Source organism: Meleagris gallopavo, chromosome 6, assembly GCF_905368555.1.
Source record: "Meleagris gallopavo chromosome 6, MGAL_WU_HG_1.1, whole genome shotgun sequence".
Taxonomy (NCBI): domain Eukaryota; kingdom Metazoa; phylum Chordata; class Aves; order Galliformes; family Phasianidae; genus Meleagris; species Meleagris gallopavo.
In genome coordinates this window covers 18,199,354-18,223,276 of record NC_139409.1, presented here as the reverse complement: position 1 = coordinate 18,223,276, position 23,923 = coordinate 18,199,354, and the positions used below count along the sequence as shown (strand labels likewise).

The 23,923-nt window shown below is 36.9% G+C and overlaps 1 protein-coding gene across 7 annotated transcripts in view; it reads right to left on the bottom strand.

Moving 5' to 3' along the window:
- Window positions 1-2,108: 2,108 nt before the first annotated feature.
- The window catches only part of NEBL (nebulette), a 242,846-nt gene continuing 221,031 nt past the window's right edge, over window positions 2,109-23,923 (bottom strand). For all 7 annotated transcript variants that reach the window (XM_085227296.1, XM_085227295.1, XM_085227297.1 and 4 more), the window contains 2 exons: window positions 11,956-12,071; window positions 2,109-7,277 (listed from right to left, as the gene is read on the bottom strand). In XM_085227296.1, the coding sequence (XP_085083422.1) occupies window positions 7,101-7,277; window positions 11,956-12,071 (293 nt within the window). In that variant the 3' untranslated portion in view covers window positions 2,109-7,100. The remainder of the gene's footprint in view (window positions 7,278-11,955; window positions 12,072-23,923) is intronic.

The following is a 23,923-nucleotide window of genomic DNA, read 5'->3' as shown; positions in this document are numbered from 1 at the left end:
AGCCCATGACATCAGAAGCAGATGTTGGTGGTATGGCAACAAAGGTTGAACATTCCTTCCACTACATTTTGTTTCCGTGCGACGGATGGCAGCAGAGGGACCATCTGACAGAATGGCATCTGACATGCAAGTGCTTATAAAGCAATGGAGAGGAATTGAATTCCTCCATGTGGAAAAAAAATTGCACCCACTAACAGTTACTGATGTTTATGAATGTTTATAGAGACTAAACAGTGGATGTGCTCACAGTGAGGTGGTGGATGGTGTGTTTCAGCAGTGGCACCAGTGACGCAAAAGACAAGCCATGTTCCAGATGCCCATGCACAGCTGACACATCACAAAATTATGACAATCTCGACTGTCATTGTCAATCAGCTCACTCACACAAATAGGCAATTTATGACCAGGGCACTGTGTATGGAGCTGAATATCAACTTCAATGTGTTGGAGATGATGCTGGCAATGCTGGACTATCACAGAGTTCGCACCAGCTGGGTCCTATGAATGCTCACACAGGAACAAAAAGAACACTCCATGAAAATTTTTCAGGACCTACTAAACACAATATGAGGCTGAAGGTGACAATTTTCTGGAACACTTCATTACCAGTGACAACATGTGGTGTCACCAAAGGAACCGAAGTCAAAACAGCAGGCCATGGAGTGGTAGCATGTGAATTCCCCATCAGAGAAAAAACGCAAACTTCAGTGGGTAAAGTGATGTGCATTGTCTTTTGGGATATAAATGTGGTCATCGTTCTGGATTTTCTGGAACATGGACAAACCACCACGTCCAACCACGACACTGCTATGCTGACTAAGCTGAAGGCTTGAAGTTCCAGAGTCAGGCCAGAGAAGAAGACAACCTTTCTCTTGCAACGCAATAATGCCAGATCCCATACCAGTTTGAAGACTGTGGAGCACACTGCCAATCTCGGCTGGACTATTGTACCACATCCACTGTATAGTCCGGATTTGGTGCCTTTTGACTTTCAGCTCTTTGGGTCGAAGAAAGATGGACAGCATGGGCAACATTTTCCTAGTAATGATGCTGTCATAGCAGCTGTGAAACAATGGATCATCTTCACTGGTGCAGATTTTTATGAGTGCAACATAGAGACTCTTGTTCATTGCTAGCAAAAATGCACAGCTAATGGCGATGACTATGCTGGAAAAAAAAACTTTTTGTAGCTGAGAATTTTCTCTATCAAATAGTGTTATTGTGCTCTTTGTATCTGTTGTAGTTTCCACGGGTATAATTAGGAGGCTCTACTTTTGGAGCAATCTAAATAGATTTGACACTGCTACTGAATATGAACACAATTCTTTCAAATGCCGAACAAACATTGTCACATCCTGCCCTGACTCCTACAGACTTAACATGAGCAGCTCAAAGGACAAGAACCTTCACCTGAAATATATATTTAGGATAGAGTTAAAAAATCAAGTAATCCAGTTGTTCTAGCAGATTATGGAGAGATTTCCAAGCAAAACACATCCCAATTACCCAATGTTAATTCTGGCACCTCTTAAGTCTTTTTTCTTATTGAAAATCATTGTTTCTTATGATATATATATATAGGTTGGATTCTGGAATACTGAAGGCATTTAAAGATACAAAAGCATAACAAAATATGGAATCAAAGCTGTGTAATTAATTAAACTTCATAAGAAGTGCTAACATGTATTTCCTAAATTAGCTTGGTAGTAGATGTGTATAACTTACCTAGAATGAACTAACCAACTTAATTTATATCTGTCATTTGTTGTCATTCATTGTTATCAGACTTCTTCAAAGTAACACTCTACAAAACTTGTGCATTTTACACTGAAATTAATAAAATATATCCTTAAGCAAAACAATCTTCTTCAGGTGCTTCTGGCAGAACAGTTCCAAGGTATTTCTGGACTTTATTTCAATTTAAACTTTAATACAATTCTGTGAAAATAATCTATTCATGTAAGTAAACAGGGATAGCCCAAGACTCATATTTGTATTTAAAGCTGTATTTAAGAGGATAGTAACCCAAGTTATTTTCATTAGTGTTGTACCGACAGCACACCTAATCAAATGCCTATTCAAACATCAGAAAACCAGTATCAGCCAAATCAGAGGACTTCATTCACTTACTACCTTTGTTTATTTAAACAAAACAAGGGACATAGAATGTAACTTACTATTCTAATGAAGGGTTACAAACAGACTGAAAAGGCTAATCAACCCTTTGAGAAGAATGCATTTCTGAAATAAACTGCTGTTTTCTAAAACATTTCTTGAGATCAAGCTTGAAATAGCATTATATATTCCACTTCAGTTTGAAAAGTCAGAGCATCCTTACTTAGCTAGAACAATACACAGCTCCAGTAGTTTATTTTACTGGGCATAATAGCTTTGCAGAGGATTGATTATGAATATAATACATACATAGTTCTAGGTTTAACATTTTATTTGAATGACTTTTAATGTTATGCAAAATAAATTGTTATGTTACATCCACTGTGACATCAACTAAAATGTGAACTAGTTTGCATAGGTTAGTACTTTGGGCAGCATGATGTTGCTCTAGTCCACCAAGGCTTAAATATTCACAGTGTAGAGGAAAAAACAGGAATTAAAGCATTTCTACTAAAATATATTTTAATAGCTGGTGTTAACTTTCTGCATAACAAAAGCCAAATTAAGATGATACATCATATGATCCAAGAGTAAGTATACCTGTCCTTTGAAAAACAGTTGTTACCTTCAGAACTGTATACTCCCAAATACAGTAGTTTTGCAAGAAACTAAAACTTTTACACACTTGAAAGCAAACATAAGCCAAACTGCACAGCGGTTCATTTTTGCTTTTTATATCACACTGCAAAAACCAACAGCTGAGATTTTCCACATCATGCTAATCAATGTTAATACAGTCATTGCTGTCTTCCAACAGTGTAGCAACTTCTAAGAGTACTATTAAATACACATGATTGAAATGCTACAGTATAGCTTATTTTCCCCTCTAAAATAATAATAATTAAACAAATGTCAACAACAACTGGAATACAACTTAAGTACAATATGCAAATTCTATTTATCAGACACAAGAAGCATATGAAATTCCTTTCAATATACTGTTGTAATGCAGGCAGTTTAGGAAATATAGCTTTCATGTTCTCTTTCAAAAAGGGAGATAGGATTCCTATTGCATAAAGCTGGAGAAAATCACTAGAGCACTGCAAAATGGTTTACTCTTCTACAGCTCACCAGTACTTTGCATTTGCCAGCACATCAGTTTGGAGATCTTTCAACAGCATCTTTTGTCTGTTCCAGCATGTTATTTAAACATTTACTAACTAAAGTTTCTTCTGTATTTGAAATGGAGTATTAATCAACATAATTAAAATCTAACATTTTATATCCTATACCACTTTCTGCCAAAGACTTACACACCATTTCTTTTTCATTGTACAAGATGGCATGCCATCACTGTACAATAAAAGCTAAAATTATTATCTTTTGCAGACATTGGAGACCTTCTGCATCCCCAAGTAACACTCAGTATGGACACATTTGTCTCAAATACAATCCATGGGAGGTGAATCTCTGTCAAATCTCAATCTGTTGAAGTGGTTTATGGTACATCTAATGTAATCAAGAAAACCCTGTTTCATCAAGATTAAATGCTATGCTAATGTTCCATAATGAAAAATGCAGAATCTGTAAGTAGCTTTGTTTAGAAAATGAAGATAAGCCAGGCAAGAAAAAGTAATGAAAAGCAAGGCACCCATTTGTTCTTGTGTATATGTATGAATGTGCTCTACATAGTTTTATATATTTATACATAGATTAGTAAAAATGTTAGCATAACTTCCTTGTTTCTAAGATGCTTAAAATGGGAACATATGAGCTTCCAGCCTGAACTTTGGAATATCTTGGGAAATTTGGTTCCTTAGAACTCTTTCCCCAGAAAAATGTTGTTAACAGGAAAAAGTACAGTGAGGAGAACACGCTGTGTTAAAAAGAAATGCACATTTTAAAGGTGACAGGACAGCATACAACATCTGCTCACCCCTACATACCACTGCACGTAACAGGCTCCAACATATGCCTTGAAAAAGTTGTGCTGGCACAATTTGGTTGCTGACCTATTCTTTTGACATTGCAAATTTCAGATCTTACACAACAGTCTGAAAACAGCACTCTGATAATTCGTGGACTTCGATAGCACTGTTCAGAACATATTTGCACAGTGGGAAAAAAGTCTGTTGTATATTAAAAAAGAGGAAACATTCCAAATGAACAATAATTGCTGAGTACATATAACATAAAAACCTGACTACATAAATGAGTACCTTAAAACAGATCCTAATAATTCTGCTGACATACCACTTCAATGAGATATACAATTCACATACTGCTTTGCTTCCTTGACCTTTTTTATTTTGCAATTGCTTTAAGTGCTTTGCCAGGCTACTGAATATTCAAAATTCATCAACAACATTTTATTTCGGTTGTTTAGCACAACATAGTTCTCCAATCGAATGCTCATTTTCTGATTTACTTTTCACTAGACATTCAACACTGGAAGCCATCTCCTCACTTACGAAGAAAGAAAGCTAATGTTGAGACTTGCTTTTCTGTAAGTGACTAAAATTTGCAATTTGATGCAAAATATCTGTTCGCTCCATTTCTTTGCATTCATGTCTGGTTAGCAAACTGCCAACTTGTTTGTATTGCTGTCAGCATTACAGAACAAATAGAGCAGCATAGCAGCAAGTGATATCCAATTCTGCCCCAGGCATCATCAGAAAAATTTGCCAGCTACTTTAAGATAGGATTTCTCTGCTGTTGATGGCCAGTGATGAAAACCAATGCACAAACAGACTGTTTGAGAGTTTCTAGCTGTGCCTAACACAGCAGCCTTTTGAAAAACCCATTTAACTTGCAAAGCTAGCAAATTTACGTGGAAGTCACCAGTAATGCATAAGGGTCTGTTAGAGCCCTTATCTTTCAAGTATTTAAAATGACAGCAATGTAAGCCATACAGATTGCACATTTACAGGCTCACATGCCTGGTTTTAAGCCACTTTTTTTGAAGTTAGATGCTCCCAGTTAGCTTCGGCCTTGAAATTAGGCAGCAGACAAGAAAGTATAGACAATTTCATGAGCTTTTGCCTTCTTTTCTTTTTTTGTTTTTTCAAATGCAGTCATCCCACCCCCTGTTGGGCAGCTTGGGACTTGCCCCTTGTTAACAACAGGAAAAAAAATCTGCTTAAACTTTCCAATTCCTAATTGTACGCAGAAATGGAGCTAGGAAGTATTTGCACGGACAGCTTTCAGTTGCTGTAATAAATCCGTACTGCCTTCCCTCTTTGTTGTTTAAACAGATACAGCAGACTTTCTTATTTTGTGAAATATAACATACAAAATTATCTATAAATTCTGCAATAGTTCTACTCTTAGCATTTCAGAAATGGGATAATGTCAGTGCAGGATCAATACGACAGCTACTCCAAAATTAACTTCTTTCTCATATGGTTGAATACCACAAATCACATTATCAGCAAAAACATTATTTCTTCATTATTTCTTTATGTTTGTATGCATTCACATGAGTAAGCTCCCACATGAACTGCTAATTCTCTTGTCCTTCCTCACAGAGTTTTAACTGGGAGGGAACACAGCACCTTCCTGGCATCCCCTTAAAGCAAGAGAAACTTCCTTGTGTTTCAAGCCTGTGACAAAACATCTCTGACAGGTCTGTTATGTCACCAGATATATTAAGCTCTCCTCTCAGTCTCATAGATTGAAACCCGGTTCCTTCATTTCCTAATCATAAGTTAATGGTCAGCAAGAGGCAAGGTTTGTCAGCAAAATATTATTACTGTTTTCTACTCATGTTGGAAACTGAAGCTTAATGGAATAGAGAATGCTGAAGGGTTTTTTTGTTTGTTTTTGTTTTTGTTTTTTTTTTTTTGCTAGTTTTCCCTTCAGTTTCACTTATGAAAAGGAATAAATTTCAAAAGAAAGTTATGTTTCTCCTTCATTAATCATTTTGTAAACGTACAACTCACTGTCAGATCATCAAAAATTTTGGAGGAAACTGAAATAGGCCATTGAGCTGAAATGCACTACAATAACCAGAGCTCTTCTCCACTCTTCAATGGAGGTGCAATTATTTCTGCAGCAGGGTAGGTACATTAGCTCATTAGCAAGGCAGCCATTAAGCAAGTTACTTGTGGTAAGATGAAGGGATGTGTCTGCATGCTTTGTGTGACTGCACAGCACCAGGGCCTCACACACACTATTTACAGCAATACAGGGGAAAGTGAAGGAAGTAACATTGCTCTAATGGAAGTTTATATTTAAACGCAAAGTATTATTTGAAGGAAACAGAAGACATGATAGCTTTTATAATCAAGATAATTTCTGCAAGGAATTTTCTGTGGGAAAGATACTGAAGAACCATGAAACCAGGTATGGATCTAACTGATGGACTAGGATGCAAGCCAAGCTGATAGAAGAGGTTACTGTGAAAAACATAAAATGGGTAATCCAGGAATAAACGCAGGTGAGAATTGGGAAATTTTTACTGTCAAAATAAACCTTTTCATTGTAAGGCTGCTGGGCAGTAGGGTTTTTGTTTGTTTTTTTTTTCTCTAAACAAATGTATTACTTGGTATTATTTCAAATGATCGAATTATCTAACATTTTTCTTTTTATGAGGATGCTAACTTCTCAAGCATTAGACATCTCCCATAAGAAGCAAATCAATTTTATGGTTACTATAAAGAGAAACAACCCCTTTGAAATGTAGGAAAAAGGTATTTTTCCTTTACAGCTAATTGATTTTATAGGATTAGCAGCACCAGGCTTCCATATATGTTTTTTAAATTTTATTTTGAGGGAGCACTATTATAAGCCATGCTGTTTTCAAAGCTCTTGTTGTTTATTCATCTGCATTTAAAGGACTCTAAATTGGATTCTGAGTGAGAATGCAGACTGTCATAGTAGCAATAAAGTAATGAACATGTAGTCTTAAAAGATTCTTCTGACTTTTTCTAAAAGATTAGATTTTGAGTAAATCCTAACAAAGCTCAAAGGACTAGAGACAAAAATTAGTTAACAAACTCAATATAATTTGCTGGAAGCATTCCTGTTTTCCCAGTTCTCTGAACAGTACCATACATCCAGCCATCATCAATTGGTTGCACGTTGATGATATAGTCACCATCCCTGAAGGAAACTTCATCTTCATCTTGAGCACTGTAGTCATACATAGCTCTGTATGTTCTCTGTTGAAGGGAAGAAAACAAATCTGTAAAGTCTCAAGCCTGAGCAGAAATAGTTTAACTCTCTTCTTTACTCAGAAGAAAAAAAAGGGAAGGGAAGGGAAGGGAAGGGAAGGAAGGAAGGGAAGGGAAGGGAAGGGAAGGGAAGGGAAGGGAAGGGAAGGGAAGGGAAGGGAAGGGAGGGAAGGGAAGGGAAGGGAAGGGAAGGGAAGGGAAGGGAAGGGAAGGGAAGGGAAGGGAAGGGAAGGGAAGGGAAGGGAAGGGAAGGGAAGGGAAGGGAAGGGAAGGGAAGGGAAGGGAAGGGAAGGGAAGGGAAGGGAAGGGAAGGGAAGGGAAGGGAAGGGAAGGGAAGGGAAGGGAAGGGAAGGGAAGGGAAGGGAAGGGAAGGGAAGGGAAGGGAAGGGAAGGGAAGGGAAAGGGAAGGGAAGGGAAGGGAAGGGAAGGGAAGGGAAGGGAAGGGGAGGGAGAAATCATACAAATTTCCTGTTGAACAGAAGCAATACACCTCATGCCCTGACAAATATTCAAATAATATACTCACTTTTTCTGAGTACCAGAATAATTATTTATGTGAATCCACATGGTTCAAAGCCCTGATATAAACAAATATCAGGCTATCAGGCTACTCACCGTCTCTTCAAATATTCCAGCTGTTGTTTCACATATTCACTAGTAACATTTCTACGTCCTGCTGTGGCCTGTTTCTATAGCCTCTTTGCATAATTCCCAAAAAGTTTCTGCTACATCTTCACTACAGATCATATTTTTATCTCTTTAAATATCTTTCATCACATTGGTTTCTTACTCTAAATCAAGAATTACAAACATCTTTATTATCTAGTGAAAACAAGACAAAAATATTGTTTACGATACTCATTTTTAAATGCTCAGATAAAAGTTTGATCTAAACAGAACAAGAATTTCTGTAGTTAGCTAAGCCAAATTTTTCTACACTTCTGTTAGCTGCAAGCAAAGACTTTCAATTTCTTCCTAAACAGAATATCTATTTCCACTGACAATTTACAAAATGCTATGGTTTATTCATTTTTAAATTCCCAAGAGTGCTTTCCTCTACTTTCCCTGTCTCTCAGATGAAATCAAGAGCAATTCAAGCATTATAGATAGTAACCAATTGCTCTATCAGATATATATATATTTTTATACGTTAAGATATCTGGATGAATTTTTCTGACAGAGTGTTTTAAATAGTAAAAAGTGTTTTCCTAGCTGAGGAATACACCCCGGATTCGTTTTAGTTCCACCTGATATATGGCATTAGAGTTTGTTTTTTAATGAAATGATTTCTAGAAATGAAGTTTCACATATAAGCAGTGACAAGGTCGTTTTTTCATCACGTGGGATCATCTAACCCAAACACAATGGGGAAACTCACTACAAGAAAATGCCCTTTTTGGTCTTAACTCTGGCTTTATCATTGGTACAACAGATTAAACATTAGAGGAAGTAATTTCTGGTTTACTGTTACCTTGTCTGACAACCCCATTCTAAATTTTATTTATATCTTACTCTGTGCAATTGTTCTGCCTCATAATGTTACTGCCCAAGTCACAGTCCTGGGTGTGCCCAGTACTGATTTTCAGCCTAGATTCTTAACAGTAGATTCTTAATAGTAATTCCACAACTTCCAAGGGTATCTGGAAGGTGATATTTAAAAAAATAAAATAAAATAAAATAAAATAAAATAAAATAAAATAAAATAATAAAAAATCCCAAAGAAAACAATTGGAAGGTTTCTACCACCACCAAAAAATTCACTAAAGATCCACAAATTAGAAAACTAGTGGTCAGAAGGCCTTGGGGAATGGTCTCTACCTTTAAGATTCTCATTTTTTCCTACTATTTCAAATGATCTCTCCACTGAGCCTTGAAACTAACTCCAAAACCAGTGAAAGATATGCTACTATAACAAGGTCAGCAGCAGCTAGTAGTAGTTTGTTTCCAAAAAAAAAAAAAAAAAGCATTCATTTAATATAAATAGTGATAAGTTCAAATGCGGCAAGAGGCGGGGAATAAATTTTCCTTTGAGCCATCCTTATGGTGGCTTCTAAATGGGCAAAGACAGACAAAGAGGTTAAATAAGACTAACGTACACTGGAAAAATCAGAGAATTTACTCAGCCAGAAAGGATGGTCTCTCATCCTTAGAACATCATGTTGTAGAACATACTACTGCTGTCTCCTTTCTGGTGGCAAAGGTGTGAAGACAAGAGGTAATTTTAAACTTAAAAAAAAAATTATTAGGGCCCTAAATGCTTCTGAGAAACCCAAATTTATGGCCTTAACACCTAATTAGGTGCTAAATGGCTGTCAGGAGAAATCTCCATAATAATCCTGTTAGATTTTAATAGCTAATTATCACTTCAGAATGTAGTCAGGGTTATATAATTGAGAATTACAATGCTTAAAGGACTGAAAGCAGAGATTTTTATAATGCACTGTAGTGAATTATTCCCCTGTCAGTAGTGAGTTTAGCAGATCTGAAAGCAAAAGAGGGAAAGGTTGAGGTCAAATAGGCTCTTATCTGCTCCCTCCAAAGGTCTAATCTGTAGCTTCTTCTTAGGAAAAACAGTAATCTTTGTGCTTATGAAGCAATGAAGCCTAGCTATCATATTCTCAGCTTTGCACCCAGATATGAGACAACACATGCATATTTCCAATTCACCATCAATTTACCCTTATCTTCTGGATCAGCCCTTGCCAGGAACAGCACCGGTTGCAAAGGCCTTCACACAGAGCATCTATTAGGGAAAGCCAACTTGCAATGTGGATTTTGTTTTCCCACCACTTTTAGACATCTAGCCTTTAGAAGGCTTCAGAATACACTGCTGTTTTCCAAAGAGGTAAACACAGCCTGGCTGAAGCCTTGAGGGAGCTGTTACAAAGCATTCTGTACAGTAAGCAACAATTTAATTCAGCCCATTATGCAAAATTGCTTGTAGAAAGTCAGCAAAAGCTGAGAATCATAACACAATTCATACAGGAAAAAAAATTACTCAAAAACTGTGTTAGGATCACAGGCTGCCATCAATCTTCAGTCTGCATGAATCTGCACTTCAGCACAGTGCCCAACCAGGGGCTCTGCGACACCCTTATGCCACTTTAATAGCAGAGTGTAACTTACCCTGCCTGTATGGACAATTTGCACAGGCTAAAAAAAAGTCTTTAGATATGACAGCAGAAAGACAAGAGAGCACACAAGGTTTGTAACCTTGCCTCTTTTGGAGCAGAGTAGTCACCCTGATGGTGGTGAGATTAGGGCTGCCTCCCTCACCAGGCTGCCAAGTTAGCAGGCAGCATCAGGAGAGCAGTCCTGGATTTTCTCCTCTAGAAATGTTTGGTTTCCTATCTTCAAAGAAATTCACTCAAACTGCAACAAAATCAGTTTATACCATGACATTCACTGGTTTTGTTTTATTCCCATGATAAACAGCTACTATCACTCTAAAGAATGCCAGGTAACGACATTGTTTCACAGAAGGGATAAGAAATCCTGCTGAAAAGACTCAGTCTATTCTTCATACTTCAAATGCTTTAACTTCACTCCCTTCCATTTCTTGTTACCTTCAAACTACCAGTTATGAAAGGAGCCAATGTTTATTCTCAATCTGACTCAAATAATAGTATTTTTTCAACAGACAGCCCACCCAGTAAGTCAGTTTGAGAAGGAAAAATAGGACAAATCGTAGCTTTCCACCTACTCACAGAGATACAAGGTTTGCTAAGTGGATTTCTAGATTTTCAGGCATCTCCATTCCAGCATCTGAAGGCTGTTTGCTTTGCTTCCTACTCACTAGCAATCCTGCTGGCAAAGCCCAGGCTTCCAGCTCAACCACTTTTTTCGCTCTGGCTGGGAAATTAATCAGCTTCCCAGGTACCTTGAGCTATCTTTTGAAATGAAAGGCTGATTCCAGCACCAACCATTTCACAACTGTCATGTAGGCACCCAAAGAGTTTCTCAGGTTATTGGCTTGCCCAAAGATGCAATTATCTGGATCCTAGAATTCCCAGCAAGTTAGCCCCTTCAGCTCCAAAGAAGCTGAGAAAACAGACATCCCCAAACCACCTTTATAACATAAAATACCATAGAGTTTCAGTTTTGAAGAAAATACAACTTCTTGTCAAAAGGACAACTCATTTTTTCTTTCAGCTTAAACTTCCTTCCTCTAGAAAGCTTTAGGTTTCATTCAGAATTAAATACTTCACCTCTAAATAAGGTAAAAGAAGTAGTGAATATACACCAATTTAAAACAGTTCAACAAGTTGACATTCTTATGTTAAAAGGTGATGAGATCTGCACTGCAAAATCTGCAGTATGGAGTGATATGACAACAAAAAATACAATAACTACTAAAATATAACTTTGTATATGAAGTGTTCAAACAGACAAATGCTCAACACTCCCTCTGCCGCTCCCTTCCCACTTCCAAAGAAAAAAAAAAAATAGCTGTATACCCATTCAGTTCTCCTTCACTTTTTTTGTCACTGTCCTCCGTCACTTAACACCTCTCCTACATTTGGATTATCATTTACAATTAGGACTAGGACAGTCAGGTAGTCCAACTGTAGTGCTCAGGGGACCAATTCACCTATCTTTAAGAAATTTCACAATGGTTGATAAGGTTGCTTGCCAAACATAATTGGTTATTAAATCCAATACTCACCAGGCCTGCTGGATGAGGCTGTGAATGCACTGACCTCATAGACGACATACTGGTCTGGTGCATGTATCCATATCCTTGGGACTGGCTTTGCTGATATGCCCCAGGGAGAACAGGGGCTGTGTGGTAAAGAAACAGAGACGCATTAATGGAAGGGGGTTTTTTTGTTTGTTTGTTTTTAAAAAAAAGTCCTCATCTAGAAATTTGTAGAACCTGTGGGGTTATTTGCACTGTAAATAACAATTCCAGAGTATGAAATAGTGAATTCAGAATTATTTGCATGCACAACATAAGGCTTTTCATATGTTGAATTATATATAAATATAGGCAAAGCTATAGCAATATATCCACAAACACTATCAAGATTAGATGGAAAGAAAAACTTAACATACCTTAAGGAGTTTTACTATAAAAAGGCATCCTGAAGCTTGAGATACCACTAACTCAGCATTGATAGTGCCAAAGATGATGCACTAAATGTCATGTGCCATAAACTGCCATTTTTTCAAAGAAAGAATGATAAATGAATCTATATGCTGAAACATTTCAAAAGTGTACTAATTGGAAATACCCATGATTAATTCCTAACTCACTGCAAACTAACTCTTACTTACTGGTCTATGAACAAAGAAAAACTGATTCAAAGCAAGAGACAAGAACGTAAACCTGTGAATCCACAGTTGGGTTCCTTGGTTTACTCCGATTACATCAACATTCTTTGCCAAGCATAGAGATCATTGGTTATTTAAATTTTTCCAAGTCTACCTCTTTCACTATCTTCCTCTTAACCACACAACTACTTCTCTTCCACACGTATTTTGTTCCCATTATCTTTAACAGTTCTATTTTAGGGATTCTCTTATCCATCGGTTAATACTTGTACTTTCATTGTAGCAAGAGTTGTTGAAAGAGTTAATACAACCAGAGACTCCCTAAATCTGTTGTTTGCTAGGAAAACATAAGTAACCTTTCTTATCTATTAAAACATTCGAATTTGGCAACAGATTGAATCAGAATGTATTAAAAACATGTGACCAAAGCCTTTAAGAAACAAGCATAGGTTCATATTCACTAATTTTCCAGTAGGCCCAGGGAGCATTTTTAAAGCAAAATTAAGACAGAAGTGGTTGTCAAAATCTAGAGTTGAAAAGTTTAATCACCTCATGTCTGTGTATGTTTTGCAAGACATTGATCTGAGAATAAAGTTTTCTAGCTTGTTTGGAGATTGTTAGTCTGTCTCCACCGCTATTTATCAGAATTTTACTACTTGAATCAGAAACTCATTTGGCTACGTTGTTAAGAAAATGCACTTCAACAGTGGTTCATTTAGCCTGTACTCCAGTAAATTCTTCTGACAAAAGTCGTAATTTTGAGATCATACAGCCCACGAGTAAAAAATTTTCATACAGAAGTCACCTCAGCAGTCTGATGCTTTGTGAGATACTTCTCTTGGGCATGCTGGCCTGAGTGATTGAAGCAGGAGCAAAATTAATATAGGATTTAATGGAGTTGACAAGGAATTGCAGGATGCAGGCATTGTAGAATGAACAAATAAAGGAGCAGAGAAAAAACAAAAAAGAAAAATATATATGCAACAAGTATTTCTATCTGCAATGATAATGCTCTGTCCCTGTCTCCTTCCTGAATGATCAGGACAACAGATGAACATAGACCACTGAGAAATTATTTGCTGAAATATTTCTAGAAGAAAGGTCAAAGTTTTACATAACCTGCTTCCCCATCTAACAGCATCATTGATTTCAACAAAGTTTTTTCTTAAGACACCCATTTAGTTTTACTTGGCATATTTTAATTCACTAAGTATGTAATTATGATTTGGGATGCTATTTTTTCATTCTACTGTATTTTTCATGATAAATAACACTGCATATTTAATCAGATTTTTTCTGATTTAGAAAATATGTTGCAAACTATTGTAATGAATGGATTGCTTTGTTAAGTGAGTGAAATTAAAGTGATACACAGTCAGATGCAACACTGGAACATGATGAATAATGGATGTTTTAGAAGTGCCAAGTTCATTCTAATGGCATATGAGTACAAAGACATTTTAAAGCAGTTTAATCATCAGCGAATTGCTGCTTGTTAACACACTCACAGGATTATCATGCATTAAGTGAATAGTCCTGAGTAGTTCATCAAATAATTTATGTTTAGTGTTGTTTCAAGATATTTGCACATGACCAGATATAGTTCTCATGAGAAAATAGAGAAAAATATAATTTAATCAAAGGTTCTGCGATCAAGTCAGAATGAATATATTTTATCTAACTCACCACCAGCATAAACATAAGCCACTTCATAGAAAGCAGCAGAGCCTCATCTCCTCATACCGCAGTAAATTTGCCATGTGGGTTCAAAACCAAACAGCCTGAACATTTTAACTTCATAGGAAATACTACGTGAAGCAAGCACTGGCTGCTGACCACTCAGCATCCTGATTGCTCTGCAGCCACAAAGGACTGTGGCTTTTCCCAGGCAGGGACAGACATCCTACCCTGAGCATCCCTTCATTCTTCCCAAAGTAGTGAAGGTGCCAGGAGAAACTGCTGACTCTTGTTTCCTTCCCCAGAATGGATCTTTCTTAACTCCTACCAATTGTCCCATAAGTTTAAGGCTAACTAATGGTCTACTTCATTATATCCTCCAAGCTGGCAAGTTTATTTTGGGGAGAGTAACCCGTACCATCAGCAGTGGGTCTGAGATGTGCTTTCCTCTTTTGCAATCAGCTTCTCACAAGGTGAGAAAATTTTGTCAAACTGTCACAAAGTATCTGCTTACTATTTTCTCTGCCACAACAGAAAACATAAACCATGGGAAATTAAACATATGTTCCAAAGCACTGAAGATTCTAGGAAGCATCTGAGAACATTCTACACAAACAAAAGGGAGGAACTTCTAGGATCACATAGCTTCAATAAGTACCCATCAGTCTTATTGAGAGAGCATTTGAAATTAGTGTTGAAGACGACTGAATAATTCCAGACTTTTTTTTCTGTTAAAAGAATACTACATTAGAGCTGTATAAGATAAATAAATCAAACAATAGTTTTTAACAAAACGTTTAAGAAAACGAGTTAAGCAACGTTCAGACAGTTGTCTATTTGGAATACATTTGGGAAGCACAAAATAAATAGATTAGTGAAGAGACATCAGTTTGGAGCTGTGTTTTTAGTGACATAAAAATAACTCAGTGAGATTAAAAGATGAAGAAAAAAAAGTTTGACTTTCCTTCATCATCATCATCATCATCCATAGTTACCTGCAATCTTTTGGCTCAGACCAAAGTACAAAGTTCTATAACACCACTGGCTGCAGCAGCAGCAAAAACAATGGTTTTAGTTAACCTAAGGGGACAATAAAACACAGTGGTGGAACACGAAATTCATTTAGCTGAAGCCAGATTTATTGGTGAGGGATCTAAGGGCTGACCATTGCTCCCAGAAGTATAGGTGGAAGTTTCTTCTTGTTGCATTAAGATTTTACCAGATGCATTCTGATATATCAAAACTTTTTTTCTTTTTTTTTTTTTTGGTCTTTCTCAACTTATGAATTAAGACATACTTATTTTAAATTACCTGCTAGAATGAATTTATCATATTTTGCTTACTAAACTGGGGTTTTTTTTCCTTCCTCAGAGAAAAGAGAGGAAATGAATGAACACAGTCAAAGACAAACACAAAGAAGCCTCCAAGAAACAGAACAGTTTCTTCTGCTTCTTGGAGGCTTCTTTGTGTTTGAATGATGGGTGGGTATCAGGGCACTGCAGCAGACAGCAGAGAGTGATGTGCATTGACAACGACCATGAAAGAAAAAGGTCAGGCTGTGAAAATAGGAAAGGGATAATCAAGAGAGTATTACACAGCTACAAGGTTTAAAAAAAGTTTATAAAAGTTTATGCTGAAAAGAAAAATTCTTTAAAGGGCAGGTTCCAAGATATAATATTTTATCAACACTGTACTTAAACTCTCTCGAATTCTCCTGAATAGCAGAACTTAGATAATTCACAGTAAAACAATGTATCCACTCCATTAACTACTGCATTTTTGCCATTTATTGTAGTACGTGCCATTTACTGGATCATATGTACAATATTAACTGCTTCACTTATTCTTATAGGCATAATGCAGTTTAAAGCATTTAGGCTGTAGTGTTATCTCTACTCATGGTATCACTACCAAGCTATGAAGAATGCAAAGAACTCACTAAAACATAGCAATAACAACAGCATGGCAGAGCAGAAAGAAAAAGGACAATGATTATTACTGGTTTGTGTCTGTAGATTTTCTGAAGGGCATAAAATAGCAGTAAGCTGGAATACGGCATTATCATGCATCTTTGTGCTACTGAGTAGCTCTCTTAAAACAGATCAAGCTGCTGCTCCACATATATTTAGGTCCTTCCTGTGTTTTGTCTTTCTGCTGCCTTCTTCTCCACATGTTGTATCATCCACAGCAGCCATTACAATCTTGAGAAAATATCTTTCTCATGGTTTTCAATTCTTTATTTCTTCTGCTTTTTCTTTAGAAATCATTCAGCTGTGTCCCGTGGAGCAGAAAATACCATCAAAGCAGTGATGCTCACCAAAGGACACTTAGTTCAGAAAGGGATCAGACCAGCAACACGCAGTGCAAGAGAGGAGGCAGGAACAGGCATCCAAGGCTACAGACAGCAGAAGGCAGCAAACTGCTAGATCAGCTCTGTTGTCCCAAGGTAAGCTCCCACGGACCCCAGTTCTGCGTCATCTCTGAGTTCAGATCACAGCAGAACTGAGCCTCTCACAGATGCTTCCCTCCTGATGTCACAACACTCAGGTCCAAACTGTATCCCAACTAACATAGAATGCTTCTGTGTGATACCATGCATTTATATTTTAGATTCTTCATATCCTAGACCAGAGTATTTGCAATGGAAGTTTAGGTCTGATTAAGTAAGATGTAGCCAGCATGAGCTGGTTGCTGGACATTAAAAAAAAGATACTGAAGAAACGGATCTAACAGACAATCTGTCTCTGGTGAGATATAACGTGGTCTGGATTATAAAGGTACATTAATTGATCTATTAGCATAAAGACTGGTGAGGGTTCCCAGAGATGTTAGAGAGGGTGAAGAGGAAATGATGTACAGAACTCTGCAGCATCCCCTCAGTACATAGTAAGAAGGGGATATTCTCTAGAAAAAAGGTTTCAAACTAAAAGAGGAGAGATTTAGAGGGATATAAAGAAGATGTTTCTTACAATAAGGGCAACGAGGCACTGGCACAGGGTGCCCAGAGAGGTGGTGAATGCTCTGTCCTTATAGACACAAGGTCAGGCTGGACAGGGCTCAGGGCACCTGATCTAGTGTGGGTGTCCTTGTTCAGCAAAGGCAAATTAGACTAGATAACCTTTAATAGTCCCTTCCAACTCAAAAGATTCTGTGGTTCTAGGGGACATAATTTAAATTTTAAAAAAAAGCAGCCACAGGGGTATACAGAGCAACAAGAAAAGTGCAGCAGCGATACATGCAACATTAAGAAAATCTCAGGAATGATTTTCCACTGCAGAACTCATTACCAAAAATGCTAATGTCCCAAATTAGTATGAAAAGGGGGGGAAAAAAAAAAAATCACAGAGATTCATGTAAAAGGAAATTTTAAAAACAAAAAACTGAGTAAAGAAAATTTCTGGTAAATATTTCAAAACATTTCAACATAAAGCTGGTTTCATTTTTACAAAAAAAGTCAAGATATAACCTTAACAATCTTGAAACTGAATAAACTTTTTGGCACTGTGACATCAATCACAAGAGAGCCATTCCAGTATATAAAAAATGCATTAAAATGCTATCTTCTGATGAACAACACTGAAAAATTTCCATCCAACTCTGAAGTTAAATTGTTTAGCATAACTTCTCAAATAGGCTAGAAAATGGCAATATGTACCCTGCTTCATTTTAAACCCATTTTCTTATCTTTTATAGAGTTTTATTCTTTTGGAGACAGAAAGAGTAGCACAGTGCAGTTAAATTTACTGGGAGTAAGTCAGACTGCATAAACATGCAAAAAACACTAACCTGAAGTCTGGAGATGCTGAGACCTGATACAGAACAGTGCTGTTTTTAGAACTGTCGAAAATAACACAGTAATACATCTCGGCATTTTCTCCTGTGCAAACTGTAGCTTTCCCTTCATTTCTTTTCTTTTTTCCCTGCTTTTCCTTTTTCTTGCCCTTTGCTTGTCAGTAAGGCTGCTTTCACAGATGTCCTAACTAGCAGGTTTGTTGCTCTCAGTGGTGCTCTGTCAGAAGCAGCAGTTTGTCAGCATACTATCCATTACAGGAGTCAGTATTCATTACTAAATTGGAATATCAAACCCACATATAATTAGGTTGTTGAAATAAAAACCTGAAATTATGGCCTAATTCACACAGAGTGCTAATAAATACCTGTCCTGTTCATTGACCTCATTAGAAGCTCTGAACTATTTGGAGTCCATGGCAAATTCAGAACATTACAAGCTTAGAAAGTTTCCATAACCTAAATTATAAAGACATAAGAAATAAGCCATGTAAGCGTCAAATATCTGGGGAGGAAAATGGCTCTGGGAAAAAAAGAAAAAAAATCAACAAAATGATTAATTCTGTATTTAAAATAACTAAGTATTTATGGTACAAAAAAATCATCATTTTTGCTCTCAAAACTACTTACTGACATATTACAAAAGATAACATTAAATGTTTTAAACTGCGTTTCATTAATGTCATGATTAGACTAACAGACTGCTTTAAGCACAATCATTTTATAACACCATTTTATCATCCATCAATAATTAAGCCTAAATTATATGTACCCACAATATAAACTGAAGTAGATTACTGTGTGGAATGCAGAATCATATAATTATAGCTCTTAACAGGGGTTTCTTATAAATTAAAATTGGATTTTGAAGGAAATTACAGCAGAAAATCACATGTAGCTGTTCAACATATGTCAAAGAAAAAGAATCTTAGAAAGAAATGAAACAAATAATCTACCACCACATGGAGTCTTGTATTTTATTTTGTCATTTGTTTTCCTTTTAGAATGGACCATCTCATATGTCAGTTACTCCAAAGAAAAAAACACAACATTTTTACGTTTCAAAATTCCTTATTTGCATGAAAGAATATTACTAAAATTAATACTGTACGAGTAGTCCACAATATATAGTGAAGGGTGAAGAGGAATTTGGGAAGTACTAGCTAGCCCAGTGGAAGGATGGAGGCAAATTGCCTCTCTAGTATGTCATGGTCTGAGTATCGAGTCATTCATTAATTAAGGCCTTTTCCTTAATTCATCATATTTCAAGGAATGGTGAAACAGTCAATTCCACTGCAGTTTTCTTCAGGGCAATCTCTTTTCTGAGAACTCTAACGGGTGCAAATCTCTGTATTGCAAATACAAAGTCTCTCGTGGACATTTTTCCCATTAAATAACAATATATTTCCATTCTGATTTGTGAAAATTATATTTCTGACTATATCTTCAAAAAGACAAGGTCTTCAACTCATGTCTGCAAACCCTACTGCAATAATTTTCACGTAGATATTCCACATTTTATTACATTTTAGAAACTAGTCTAGCAATTCAAATTTATTCATAAAAGGATTGCCCTTATTCACTTCATATGGATTACAGCAAAAACTAATGGAATATTATTTAGAAATTAGTCTTCAATGGTAGCCATACAGCCCAGCAAGTTTAGCCTACATGAGTATCAGCAGCTATTGTATCATAATACTTAACAGTAACTCCCTTTTTCCTACTGCTACAGCAACAGGGATATAATGAAATCATATGGCATCCTGCTCTGGAATTCTGAATATGAATTGCAGCAAGGATTTGCTGTCACTGACAAGTAAACCTTATTACAAGCTGATTCTTTTGGCTGAGACTTCACCTAAACTGCAGCATGTCTCAGCTGTGAAAACAAGAGAACAATATGCCTTTCCTTTCCTTGCATGTAGTACCACATTCTTTTGTTTATGAAGGCACAAAATGTCTGAAAGCCAGCTTGAGGCATCCTATTTCCTAGTAGGGCCACAAAGCACCACAGGAAGCTACAATTCCTTCTTAAATTGTGAATAAGCAGGTTTTTGCTCTAGGCTTCCTCACAAATGAAAGGAGTTAGTAAAATGAAGGTTATGTTAATACGTTACATAACCCACATGCCTTCAGTTACAGTTTGAATTCACATGTACTGAACATCAACTGTTGTCCATTTGCATTAAGAAAGAACCCTACGCATTCGTCTTATGGAAGCCATGCTTTGAGGTCTATGCAGTTGTGTATTTGCATCTGGGTACAACCAGACTGCGCAGTGGTGGAAGAATAGCAGCCACCAGCATCTAGTCTGTGACTGCACATACATTTATGGATGATATTTATTGTCTGCTGGGTATGAAACTCTCTGAAGTGTATCAAAACTGCTGTAAGCCTGAACAACAGAAACAACTGCTTACAAGGGAGCCATTCCAACTGTTGAGTCATGACAATTTCCCGTACCACTTTCCTCTCACTGACTGTTTCAAGGAAAAGGGAACATCTAACTGAGACAGCTGCAGAGGAAACAGAAGGGTCTCCTGAACTGCTGCCATGCTACAGAAATTGAAAATGGGGTCTTCTCTCGATTCCCCTCTACCTGAATGTGTGGGAATTGCCTTTTTATGCTGTCAACTCTCAAGGATGTGGGAGAGAAGTACAGGAATCCAAGACAGGCAGAGGGAATCTAAGCAAAATATTTTTGAACTGTGAAATGTAAAGCTCTCTCCCTGGAACATTAACTCATCCTCAGTGAGCATACACTGAAGGAAAATGAGCTTTTCAACTGAATCACAATTTCAATCTTAATGCTTTATACATACAGCCCTGAATCAAATCTTAATCAAAACTTAATTGACGCAAAATCTAGCCTTCACTGAGTTTCATAAGAAGTTTCAAGTTTTACATTAAGAAATGATGTTATACAAATACCTCACGGGAAGAGAGTGAAATTTAGTTTTCTGGACTCATTTCTCTCGTATTCTGTAATAACAAAGTACTCAATGAAAGCAGAGGACATTATCTAAGAGTATGATCGTGCAGAGTAGGACAGACAGCTTGAGGTAATGCATATCTGAGGTCCCACTGCTCTTCTGGATCCCCAGACTTATGTGGCTTAAAAGGCTGAAATTGATTATTCAGAGGAGACCAAGTTACGTATTAAGCATTGTCAGAAATCTGCTGTTCACAGAAATTTATTTAGAAGTTAACACGTGTTCAAAAAACACATTCAACTTGTTTCTAATTGAAACCTGAACTCTTGCAACTAACTTTTACCTATTTAATTAATAGGTACCAATCAGATATGCATGCACTTGTGCCCCTATTATATACACAGAGAAGTACTTAGTTTAGTTCAAAGATGTTACAACAGGTTTGTGGTAGAGATGCCTATTATCCAACTCCAAGGACTTGCACAGCACTTAAGAACAGAAATACTGAAAGATGAAAAAGCAAAATGTTTTACCACTATGCTGTTTAGTGGAAACAACTTCCAGGTTGGTGAACCTGCTGGGGGTTGGCACGTAAAAGAGGCAAAACCAAAGCATCACCTAGTCCAAAATAAAAATAAAAACTTATGAACAGGTATAAGAGTCTGGTTGACAAGAGAATTGTGTATGTGACCCTTACTGAGAGGGAGCCCACGTCTCTGTTTTGATGTGCTCTGCCCTCAGTAGCAGTGCAGCTTGCTGATATGAAAGGAGACAAGACACTTACAAAAGCTTATAGTTGTCCCGTGAAATCTACAACCATCCTCCCTCTAAATGCCATATTTGATTACCAGGCTCTAGTGAACAACATTATGGAAAAACAGTTCAGCTTCCTAACATAAAAGAACCATTCTTCCTAGGCTGCCAGAGGAGGAAATGTAACTGCTGTGTCATTTTGTTTGACCTCCTAGAATGACTGAGCTCAGCAACTGAATACGAATGCAAAGAAGGGTGAAGGACTTCTGCCTTACACTCCTGCCAGTGCACCTGGAGATGGAAGACAGACTTCTATAAATATAAAAAGAGGTCAGATACTATTTCCTGGTATTTTCTTTGACTTGTCTATTATTAATGGAGATTTTTTCCACCCTCATAAGCAGAGGTAGTTTTTTTTTTTTTTCTTTTTAATACAAAATGTGACAAGAGATGAAAAGAATGGAATTCTATTTCCTTTCCTCTTCTACCTATTGGCACAACAGAAGAGTCATAACACAAGCAGACTTCTTGCCCAAATACAAGGGAGCAGCTCTGCAAATCCAGCATGTGAAATGAAGAGGTTTTTCGTTCTATTTCAGCAGAATGGTTTGTCTTCTAACCAGAATAACCAGGAGCAGAAGTTGCAGCATAGTTCCTTTCTCTAAGAGTTTCTGTGGTGCGCATGGTTTGAAACAATTATGGTTGGACTTGAAGATTTCTTCCAGCCTAAATGATTCTATGGATGTCTGAAGCAAATCCTACCCACAAAAATTTTAGATAGAGAATCACAAATATTAGTGTGGCTGAGGGAGAGGAGGAGACATCTTTGAAATCAGTGTTAAAATTATCAGTGCCATGCTTAGCAATGATGGCTATGATACAAAATAATATATTTCTTCAGTGTGGGTTTATTGTTCAGACTACAGATCAAACAATAGCACTTCTAATGGTCTACAACATGTTTCTGTCTTAGTGAGGAAAGAATAAAAAAAGCCTATGAAGTCTGGAGAAAGGGAGGGATGGAGGGAGGAAAGGAGAACAGCAGCTGCTCTGAACCCTTCTTTTGAAGGCTCAAAGCACACAAGGAGGACATGCCACTGGGGACAGAGATTATAGGATTTACTTTTTTCATTGACTTTACTCTCACTTCAAACTATATAAATACTTCAAAATGCGAAGTACACGTGTCCCACAGGAAAATACTGTAGTACTGTGTGTTCTACCATCTACATAAACCTTGCAGTCAAGGTGCCACCATGCCCAATTCCCATATTTGTCACTCACAGGCTGGCTGCAATAATTTTTCCTGAGTCTGACCAATTATTATGTAGTATAAATTAAATATCTAATATTAAATTTTCAATCTTTTCATAGCAACCTACAGATTATTTTTTAAGGTTAATAACAAGTGGAATTTCACACTCTTGAAATCTGTGTACATGGATTGCCAGTGTGAGTGAAATGAGGTAGTTTTCCAGGTCAAGGAAAAGTGAGAGACCTGAGTGTTAGCAGCAGACTCTTTACATCAGAATAAAGGCAGGAAGATGTTAATTTTCATTATTTTTCTGTTGGAAGATTAATAGAATCTTAAGAGCTAAGTCTAAAGGAGAAAAGCCTAAAGAATGGATATATAGCCAGTCAGTGACACCATGATTCCAGCCAAATACATGGAAACTTAGCATTCATTTCAAAAATGCAGCAGAAGGCACATGAAAATTCTTTCCTAAAATCCACTGAGGTTTTATATATGTAACAAGCTTTTGGGAATACAGCAAACCTGACCTGCAGTCTTCCACAGACTGAATAATTTAAAGGTTTTGAGATAATGTTACTATGACTTAGAAAATAGCAATGAAACAGATTGTTTTTTTTTCCCAGCAGAGTAATAAAACATCCGTGAAAAAAACTGATACTCACCTATGACTTTTCTCCATCTACACATAAACACAACTAAAAATATGAATAAAGGGACACCACAATACATGAAAAAAGGTGTATTAAAAAGGAAAAACTTACACACCATGATGATATGCAGTAATGAACAGCAATGAAACTAGACATCAAAGGGAAATAAAAGACATACACACACACCCCCAAAAAATGATGACCAGAAGCAAAAGAGAGGAAAAAATAATTTCAGCTAAAATGAAAAATGAGTGTATCAGGAAAAAAATAGCTAAACTCAGCCATTGAAGGATACTCACT